The 10305-nt window shown below is 42.1% G+C and overlaps 1 protein-coding gene across 1 annotated transcript; it reads right to left on the minus strand.

Moving 5' to 3' along the window:
- Positions 1 to 3010: 3010 nt before the first annotated feature.
- Positions 3011 to 8594, minus strand: MEOX1 (mesenchyme homeobox 1). Its single transcript, XM_010412812.4, has 3 exons — positions 8144 to 8594; positions 4092 to 4264; positions 3011 to 3238 (listed from the first exon to the last, which is right to left on the minus strand). Exons 1-3 carry the CDS (start codon positions 8592 to 8594, stop codon positions 3116 to 3118), a joined length of 747 nt encoding a protein of 248 aa, XP_010411114.3. The 3' UTR covers positions 3011 to 3115.
- Between the last annotated feature and the right edge of the window lie 1711 nt (positions 8595 to 10305).

Here is a 10305-nt window from a genome sequence, read left to right on the forward strand (position 1 = left end):
GAGGAGTCATAGGATACAGAACCAGAACAAATCAGGGCCTCTGCTGCATTGGCATCAGGCTAGATGGATAGAGTCCATAAAGTCTCTGACTCTAAGGAAAGCACTTCTCTCCCTCTACTTAGAAGAGGCAGCACAGATATAAAGGGCTACAGCACATATTTTTGTGTTTATACAGATATCCCCACTCCCTGTGGGCTGTTTGCACTGGCAGAAAGTCCTGCTTGCATGTGCTTCCTGGGGAATTCCTGCCAGACTTCCCTGATGCCATGGGGTGATTGTGTGCTCAGATTATTTATGGAGAATAAGGCATGGAAAACATTGCCAAACATCCCCAGGTATCTTCCCTCCCTTCTGTGAGGAGAATACAGCCTGAAGTGTATTTCTGAGAAAAATAATTGCAGGTCAAAGACTTTGCTCCCAGACGACAGGCCTTCCCTGAAAGATTCTTGGCACCAGAGGTTCAGAGGTCAAATGCTTTGATGTCAGGAGTGAAATGTTCCTTCTCAAAACACTAAAATCTTAGAGTGAGCAGATGGTTTAACGAAGAAACTGCCTAAGCACAAGAAGATCTCACAGGTGACTCATAGCTTATTTCTCAAAATTCAGAGCAAGAACTGTTTAGGAGCTGCAATTATGGGTACAGACCGAGATCCCATTGATTAGTTTTTAAGTGAATTAGGATTCAATGTGCTACCATTGACAGCTTCCTTGAAAGGAAAGATTTATTAGTCTCTCTTTTGGGTGGGGAGCTGATTTTGGTTTATGTTAGTAGCCAAGACCCCAAAAGTTCTCATCTCAAAATAAGCTGCTTCTGCAGGTTGCAAACTTTCTAACCACAGTGGGGAGGAGGTGATGTACAGTGTTAATTGGCTTAAGGGGTTATGAGGATATAAGTAAAAAAGAACTCCTGCTCCATGGTGATTTGTGTTCCAGGAGAAGAGGGTAGGATATCTGAGCACCAGAGTTCTTCACAAAACACAACTTTCTTTAGGCTTTGGCAGGAGCCAAACTACTGAGTTTAGTCAGAAGTCTAATCAGAAAACCAAGGTTTAAGAAGTAGAGTCAGAGACATTTTCTGTTCTTAAAGATACTGTGAACTGCATCTTCTTCTCATCTGTGCATAGGCAATTTTTTTAGCCAATTAGTTTTATGTCACCTGAGTAGTGAGATTATTAGCCTATTTTTAACATGAGGTTTGTAATACACCAAAACAATGGTGTTCTGTCATTGTCCACCTCAGCTTATCACTGCTGAAGGAGCTGGGATCCAACCATAACTCCCTGTCTGTACCCCCTTCCATTTAAACAACTACCATGCACACACAAGTGTCCCAGGAGGAAGCTGAGGGTAGCTTTTCCTTACCATAAAGATCTGAAGAGTCAGGGGTAGGTCTAGCTCATGCATGCATACTCCTAAATATTATAACTCCTAAATATTATAACTGATTATATGTAATTATTATATTCACAGGATTTACATCCATGCTGTGATTGCAACAGTTTGTGGACAGGCCCTGTGTGAGACATCACTGCTGCTGTTTTCGTAGCTTTTTCATTCAGGAGCAGAGCAGTGTTGGCATTTTGTTTTGGGTAACTGTTGTTTTTGGATAAAGTGGGTAAGAGCAAGTAGCGCAGTAGGGGAAACCAGACAGTAACCTAATTCACTTCCTCAGTGCTTCTCAAGCTGCTCAAGTTTCTTTATTTTTAAATAATTTCTGTTTAAAAATAATTGTTCTTTTAAATTGGTTTTGCACAAATATATACTCTAAACTGTTGATTTTTCCATCTGTCAATCAGAGTTTAGAAATGTTAAGAAGGAATGTAATGTATGTTTTTTCTTAGTAGAGACAATAATCAGCTCTTTGAAAAGAATACAGCACCTCTGTTAAAAAAAATCTTGATATTTATCTATTTTGAGACCTTTTACAAGTGGAATTACCACTAATAGCTTTATAAACATATAATCCAGATATACAAATTCATACCCAGCATATCTACAGTTCACTTGCACCCACAATAGCAGTGCATCAGAGGAAGGTGAAAGGAAGGCAGAGTGCTCTAGCTGCAAATAGTGGTTACCTTTGAAATGTTTAAACCAAAGTTTCAGTGTTCTCCATAGTCATAATGTGGTATGCTAGAGTAAAATTCTGCTTAAAATGTGGCATTAGTACATGAAACAAAAAAATACAAGGAATGGGAGCAGGCACTATGCTTTTCTAAATCATCATAATTTGATACTCTACAAGTTTCGGTTGAAAGTGGGGATAACTTCAAGTGGCAGCATTCTTAAGACTTCTGGTGGTGCTGTGGCAGTTTATTGGAAAACTTGAAAACAAAATAGTGATATTTTAGCTGTTGTGTTGAGACTTTAATCTCTGCTGTGCCTGCTGGGACATTTGGTAATGACTGCTTTGAAAAAATATTTGAAACTGAGATCTAGCAATTTAATTTCAGGATTTACAATAAGCTTGGAAGAAATCTCCCTCTGCAAATTGCTGCCATCAACAAGGCACCTACCTTCTTGGACTGTCAGTGTGAAAGCCATCTCTTCTGAAACTGGTGAGCAGACTTCTGTGTATGTGTATTTTTAGTCTCACATTTTATTTTGTAAGCTTATTGCCTAGTCATAGAGGTGTTCGACTCATTTTGCAAGAAAAATCAGTGACTATCAAAGTATTTATTTCTCTCAAAGTAGGGCACAAGGAATGTGTGCATTGTCAAGTCCAAATGCAGACTGAATAGGTGTGACCAGGGAAAGGCTGGATGAGGATGCAGCTGCATTATCACTTGCTGACTAACAGTCTATATTTTCTGAATGTTTGGGAGTTTCAACAACATTACTCCTGTTTTATATTCAGTGTTTGTTGTTTTTTTCTGTAGACACATCTGTGGTAGTAAGAGAGCTCGAGAGACAAAAATCAAAATCATGCTGTCCTTTGGCTTTTTCCCCCCTGTGCTCTTTAATTGCCTCTGTAACCTCAAGCATCATGCACCTTTTAGAGTATGGGCTACAGGATTTGCAGGCAGGGTGAGCTCATTGTGTAGCTGATTCTAAGCAGTTGCATCCACATTCCAATCGATGACTTTCTCCATCTCCTCTCCCATTGCTGCAAGGGCTACTCAGAGCTGGGGGAGGTGGCAGAGTCCACATCTTCTGTGTCGTGTTCGTGTGGGGGCACTGCTTGCCCACCTTTAACACGTTTCCACTTCATTCTTCTGTTTTGAAACCACACTTTGACCTGGGTGATAAAAACAAAACAATTACTTGTTGCCTCAACCTGAGCTGTATAAGCAGAGCTGTGCATATATGTGTGTATCAATAGACAGATGATTTGTGGAATTCTAGAAGAAAAGGTGAACAGAGCCTCACAAGTTTGATGAAGCCATCTCTCTAACACAGACTGGAACAATTCCTTCTAGAACGCTCTACACAGATGTTCCTCTGAAATCCTCAAAGGTAGTACAAGTGCTTTGCCTAGAATCTGTCATCATGTTAAATAAACAAGTCAACACGATGAGCACAGTGCCTCTCATGTATTTTTAATATCTAGGCCATCCAATCTAATGCTTCAGGAATTTTAATTTGCCTCACATAATTATGCAATTCTTCTGCTGCCCACTTAGCCTTGATAAGGAAACTTGGACTGAGATGACAATGAGAGAACAGAAATACCTTTCTCCACAAAACTCTGTATATTTGTCTTTCTTTATCACCTCAAAATACCACCTGACCCAGGAAGAATGCATGTATCAAACATGTCATTCTAATAATTAGTCACAGTCTAAGGTGATATCCACATTCCATATGTAAGCCTTGATATATCAATATGCACCAATGAATGGTGGTTAACAAGAACTCAGTAGAGACCAGCTATTACCAAGTCAATCTTTAGTTTAGAGAAACATAATTAAATTTATTAACAACTTACAGAAATGTGTAACAAAGGTGTTGGAAAGAATGTGGAGGCTTTGTTTGAAAATACCTCTGTGCCACTGGAAAAGCAGACCCTCGAGTAACATATCATTTTTAGCATTAGAGAGAAGTTGTGGGGGAGGAAGAAGGATCTGGGGAGACAAGGGTTTGGAAAGTACTTGTCTTTCGGTGAGATCCAGGTTCACAGCTATCTCGTATCTCCTGAGCCTTGTCAAGTAGTTATGGTGGGCAAATTCAGCTTCCAGCTCCCGTAGCTGCTCCTTAGTGAAAGCTGTCCTTTCCTTCCGTGATTTGCTGCTGGTTTCTGCCTTATTGCTTGAGTTCTGGTTTTCTAAGAGGCAAACACACTTGTGTAATTTGTGGTTATGCTGATGTGTTGTGAACATGTGCAGTTGCAGAGGTCTGATAAACAACCCCTTGAAGTGCTCAGTGGAAGTTTTAAAATGTTTGCTTTATGCCCCCTCGAGCTCAGCGTGACTTATTGGTGTGGCCAGCCTTGGTTTTGAGGGGACAGAGGTGGGACAGCTCACTCAGGATGGGGAGTGTTGTCAGAACTGCCTGGGTCTGCACAGTCACAGAACAGTAGCTGTGCGAAAGAAGCTCTCATTCCTTGCTGTCATTGCGTCAAAATAGTTTCCTTCCCCACATTTTTACTTTTACTCCCTATATATGTATTTTCACCCTCCCCTGATCCAAGGCAGCCAAAAACAAGCAACATGTTAGGAGTGTATGGTGCCCAGCTTTGGTGCAGGACACAAGAACAAGTCACTCAGGGAGCAGCACCCTCAGCTGTGGTGTATGGCCTGGAAATACTGGGGATGTGGGGTGGTAAAACAAGCAAAAGCAGAGAAACAGTGGTTTTTGCAGTGGCCTGGAACTATCTTGAACACTCCAGTTTTCTAACTTTTTCTGATCCTTGCTAAATGAAAGCTCCAAGCAGATCTGGTATCTGTGTACCTGACTGGCCCCAGTATCATCCTTGTCATTGTGCTGTCCTGAAAAACCTGTTTGCTATTTGTGTACATTTCTGCAATGTGGTCAAGAGCTGTATTTCAAAGCCAAATTTCAAGCCATAGCCAAAGTGATTCTGTACCAATTATGATAAAAAGCAAACACCAACTGACTTTACCTGAGACCGTGGCAACCTTTTATTCACTTTTTTTTGATCCTTTCTCTTTTTACTTTTTCTTTTTTCTTTTCCTTTCTTTTTATTTTTTCCTCTGTGCTTTCAAAGTTGGTGCTCAGAGAATCTCAATGCAATGCAAGGAAAAATGCATTTCTTTCAGTGAGCAAAGCCCAAATTGCCAGTCTTTCAGGGGGTCAGTTTTGCAAGTTCCTTGACTCTCTCCTCCTGCTCCTCTTGCTAGATTCCCTAAACTAAACATGCTAGTAGGGGTTTTGTTATGCTGTTAATGACTTAATTTTTGTGTGTAACCAGTATGCAACGGAGTTCTGTGTGTCCTAGCATAATATTTCTACATAGCAATGATAAGCAAAATAGTAACAGTGTGAGCGTGATGTGCAGCTTCATCTTCTAGGTGTCCTTTTGGCTGCCAAAGTAGTAAAAATGGAGAAATCTGGGAGGTGTGACTGTAAGCTTTGTGACTGATCTGACCTTATCTCTGTCCATCAGAAATGGAGAAATCAAACAGAGCTTTTGTTACTAGTAATGCACACAGGGACCGGTGTGTCACCTGCTGTAGCTGGGCTGCTTTCCATTCCAAGGGAATTAGTCTGGTTTGTTCCATACTGGTTTTGCTGCTTCAGAAATCCACAAATAAAGTTGGGGAATGTACAGGAACAAAACTCCGGAAGTGTCTCCCCATGTTTTTGTCTACAGTTTAGCAATCCCCTTTGTTCTTATCCCTTACCTCACAAATACTCTCTTACAGGTTTCCCAGAGGCTCACAAGTGTGACTTTTGAGGGAGCAGTAGGGAAGCAGGATTTGAAGTATGGATCTCTTGCTGGGAACTTCTCCACCAGCTTCTGGGAGCCTTGAACTCAGCGGCTTCCCCTGGGGTCTCTGCTCCCCTCACAGACACGTGGAGGGCTGAAGCAGCTCCCCAATACCATCAGCACATGGCAGAAACTAAAGACAAGCAGCTAATTCCAAGTGGATGTACCTGTGAGTTCATCAGAGCCCTGTGGGAAGGACACCCTCTCCAAGGGGCAGTTTCACCAGTCTGCATCTCCAAAAGACAATGTGAATAGTTTTAAATGGATATTTTTGGGAACAGAATAGGATGTGTATCTTGGAATCTCTCATCCACACTGTGTGCCACAGGGTATTGTCAAGAGAAGTAATCCTTACTCATGGCTTGAGGTCTTGAGATATTCCAGAAGTGGAAATGTGGCCTGGCTGCTTCAGTTTTGACAGTAGAATGTGAGAAATGACAAATGTGTGAAAGGACAAATCATCTTGGGCAGGTTTTTCCTACTGTACTGCCAGTTTAAAAGAAGAGAGGAGAGGAGAGGAAGGGAAGTTTAGGGAAGTTCAGGGAAGACAAAAGGGAAGGGAAGGGAAGGGAAGGGAAGGGAAGGGAAGGGAAGGGAAGGGAAGGGAAGGGAAGGGAAGGGAAGGGAAGGGAAGGGAAGGGAAGGGAAGGGAAGGGAAAGGAAGGGAAGGGAAGGGAAGGGAAGGGAAGGGAAGGGAAGGGAAGGGAAGGGAAGGGAGGGAAGGGAAGGGAAGGGAAGGGAAGGGAAGGGAAGGGAAGGGAAGGGAAGGGAAGGGAAGGGAAGGGAAGGGAAGGGAAGGGAAGGGAAAGGAAGGGAAGGGAAGGGAAGGGAAGGGAAGGGAAGGGAAGGGAAGGGAAGGGAAGGGAAAAAGATGCTGCTTAGGACGCAGAGGCAGATGTGTCTCTCCTATGGATTGTGCATCCTTCCAGGATTCCAACCAGCTTCAGCGCTGGGTTGAATTTAACAGCTGCCTCTCCCAAGGGTTGCAATGGTCACTAGAAGGCGGAACCTCAGACCTTTCAGGGATGTCATTGCTTACAGCTCCCTGAAAGGAAAAGTGTAGGGGACAGCAGCAAGTGTGAAAAAAAAATATGAAGAGTGCTGGTAAGTGAGAATAAAGGAACTTTTTCCTTCTACTTAAACCAGGGAGATGTGCTTTGGAATCAGTCTCTTTAAGAATAAAGATATCCCTCTAATCTGAGTAAGCTGAAATCTGCTGTTTATCTGTGACTAACTGATGCTTTCATGAACACATTGTTCACCTTTTAAATTATTACTTTTTTAAACCTTCTTTGCATTTGGGAAAATTTTGACTCAACATGTGTTTTCAGTATAAATGAACTTAAACTCTACAAATGTCTGCAAAACCCAGAAATTAATCAATTAATATTTTTATCCCTGCATTCTCTGCCTGTCAAATGGGGCTACTGGAAAATATTCTCCACTTGGTAGCAGTGCTGTGGGAAAATGCACACTGTAGGTTGTAAATTAATGCTGTGGCATTTGAATGCATATAAGCATCTTAAATTTTAATGGCTTCCTTAAGAGAAAGAAATTTTATGCATATTTCACATATTTGGATCTGAGACATCAGCAAGTTAGAGTTTGCAAAACTATGAAATTATTGGTTTTTACACTGTAGAAAGAATGTGTTTTGCTAGCTGGGATGACACCATGAAAACGATGTCCGTTTTCTGCACTGTTGGACGTTGTACTGATGGGCAAACTTTTAGTACCTCCTGTTTTGAGGTCAAAATATTTAACATTTAGTGAGGCCAAATAGAATTTATACTTAAAGGAAGACTTTTCCTCTTGTACTTCTTCCCATAAACCAAGATGTCAAAATCCTAGCATGGCATTTCCAGCTACCACAGGCAGCTCAAGGTGAGGGATCTTTGCTCTTTGCCATTCTCTTTTGCTCGGACAAATGGCAGGTATGGGTTTATAACTCCACATCCTAGGACTTGCAGTTCTGTGTGTACCTGCCGTGTGATTGCTGTTCAGTTACAGCAAATGTGCATTGTGCTGGTGAGTAAAATGCCTGCTTCAGTACACAAGATCTGCAGGAGTGAAGTACAAAGACCAGAACAAGAACAAGACAGTTTGTTACAGTGCTGTTACTGTCTAAAGTTTCCCCAGTCAAGTATTATGAAATGTTCTGCTCATCAGCTTTCTCTCCTAATTCCCAGTCTCACCAGGTGTTCTCATTCCATCTCCTGCACTCTACCACAACCCTGATTTCATATCACCTACCTGAGCTTTCCTTTTTCCTTTTGGATGTCTTTTTCCCAGTGTCATTTGTAGGATTTGCTGGTGCCTCATCATCTTCATCCACACCCACTGCTGCACTCACTAGGCTTGGGCTGCTGCCCTCTGACTCCCCAGAAGCCAAGGCCAGTCCTGGGTTTATTCCTCTTCTGGCCTCAGTGGCTGCCAGGTGCCAGTCAGGGTGCTGGAAAGAGGGGTGCTGCTCCACAAGTGCCCGCTCCTCACGTGGGAAGCTGTGGGGAGCTGTCACCAGGCAGGAGGCTGAGAAATCAGAGTAAGCAGCAAAATCTGGTTTTTGCTGGAAGGAGAATGGTGCTGCTGGGTAGTGGCTGAGCCCTGGAGCTGTGGTCAGATCCGTGTGGGAGCTCCTCATGCAGCCCCAGAGCGGGGTGGGAGGCTGTGGGCTGCGCATGCAGCTGCTGCTGCTGGGATCCATCTGCTTCCAGTCCTGTCCACACCTCAGCGCTCGTGGCTGGTGACAGCTCAGCCTTCAAAAGCAGAAGAGAAGCAGGGGGAAACTCTTCCAAATTTTACAGGATAGATCTCCTCCCTAAACAACAGTTTGCTTGTGGGTTTTTTGCTGTTGCAGGTAACTCTTCTAAATGTCTTCATTGCCCTGACTGGGGCAACCAGATTTCTGCAGGGATTGCCATGAGCAGCTTCCTTGTGAAGTGCTGGGCATGAGTGAAACACTTTTTAAATACTGTGCTGGGGAGACAGTGACAAGTTTGTGAAGTGAAATGTGAGCGAGGGGAGGGAGGGGTTAACACACATACCCTCAGCCCCTCCAACCAAAGCAAAGCAGGCAGCTATTAATCATCTGAAACCTTATATGCACATCTAATGGGATTTGCAGATGGAGCCTTTTAAAGAAATAATGTCTGTATTTTTTTTTTAAGGGAAAGAGCAGCACACAAAAAAGTCTTTAATGTTTCCTTGTAACACTATGAAGTTATTTTTATTGCACTGTTAACAAAATTCTCCATCTTGGGTTTAGAAAAAGCCCTAAAAGAGAATTCAACAGACACCAATTTTCAAGAACTGAAGTGGGATATAGAAGTAAGAAAGGACTTCGCAGATTATATATAATTTAAGGCCCAATCCTAAGGTTAAAAAGAATTATTAAACCTGGCTTGTACACACATGCAAGGCTTTGAGTGATGTTTGTTTGTTTTGTTAGATTTGTAACACATGTATTTGCTATGAGTTGGAGTTTGCTGCCAGTGGCAGTTACTCTTTCCGTATTCTACTTTCTAGGGAATTTTTAATACACCCTCCTGCAAGGAAATCTCCTGATTTTATGCCAATGAAAGACATGTTTTTCATCTTTTGTTGAGCATTTTATAGTTTTTCCTAACAGAAAGCAGATTTCTAGACCCTAGAGCCCTCTCAGCTGAAAACACATTAACCGGGAATCTGTTCTCAATCCCTTTTTCACAGAAGTATGGCAGCTGAGAATGCCCCAAACCCTGCTATGCCAAGGTTACTGCAACTCCTCTCAAGGTTGTTCTCCATATTTTTAATGACAATTTATGTATTAATTTCCAGCATCTGCTTGCAACCATCTCAAATACTTGTTTCCCCAGGCCTTGCTCCATGTTGTGTGAGCCTCTTTCCCTTCTCCCACCACTGGTGCTGGGTTTTGTGTTCTCTCAGGAACACAGAGATCTAACAGACATGGAGTCTTCATTCTTCACAGGAGATGAAATTATGTTATTTTGGGTTTTGTAGAAGTCAGAATTGTAAAATGTCATGGAATCTGGGTGGGCTGGGGAACGTGTTTATCCTGTTATACTGTTGGTTCTTAGAACTTGGCCTTTTCCAGGAAATCAAGTAATTTTAGTTCAGATCATTGTGAACAAGGACATCAAATTCCTTTCTATCACACAAATCTTAATTTTCATGCAAAATACTCAATATCTGATACCTAATTCATTCTCTAGGAAGAACCTACCTAAATATTTAAATCTGTTGCTGTGTTCCTTTAAATAATAAATTTTTAAAAGTACTTCCTACTCACTGGCAGAAGGAAGACCCCCAGACTGCTCTTTTTTTGAAAGGTCAGGTTATGATCAATCTGTGAATGCTGCAAATGTTTCAGGCACTGCCAGAATTTAGGTCAGAGTCCAGAACTTTCTGCTAATGCA

The sequence above is a fragment of the Corvus cornix genome, chromosome 27, assembly GCF_000738735.6.
Source record: "Corvus cornix cornix isolate S_Up_H32 chromosome 27, ASM73873v5, whole genome shotgun sequence".
Lineage (NCBI taxonomy): Eukaryota > Metazoa > Chordata > Aves > Passeriformes > Corvidae > Corvus > Corvus cornix.

Excerpts from the sequence above, each read along its gene's own strand:
- MEOX1 (XM_010412812.4), bottom strand. The coding sequence starts at position 8,594 with ATGGATCCCAGCAGCAGCAGCTGCATGCGCAGCCCACAGCCTCCCACC. Across the intron at positions 4,265-8,143 it reads AAGGAAAAAGGAAAGCTCAG|AAAACCAGAACTCAAGCAAT; the intron begins GTAGGTGATATG and ends TTTGCCTCTTAG. Across the intron at positions 3,239-4,091 it reads TGGATCTCACCGAAAGACAA|GTCAAAGTGTGGTTTCAAAA; the intron begins GTACTTTCCAAA and ends TTTATCACCCAG.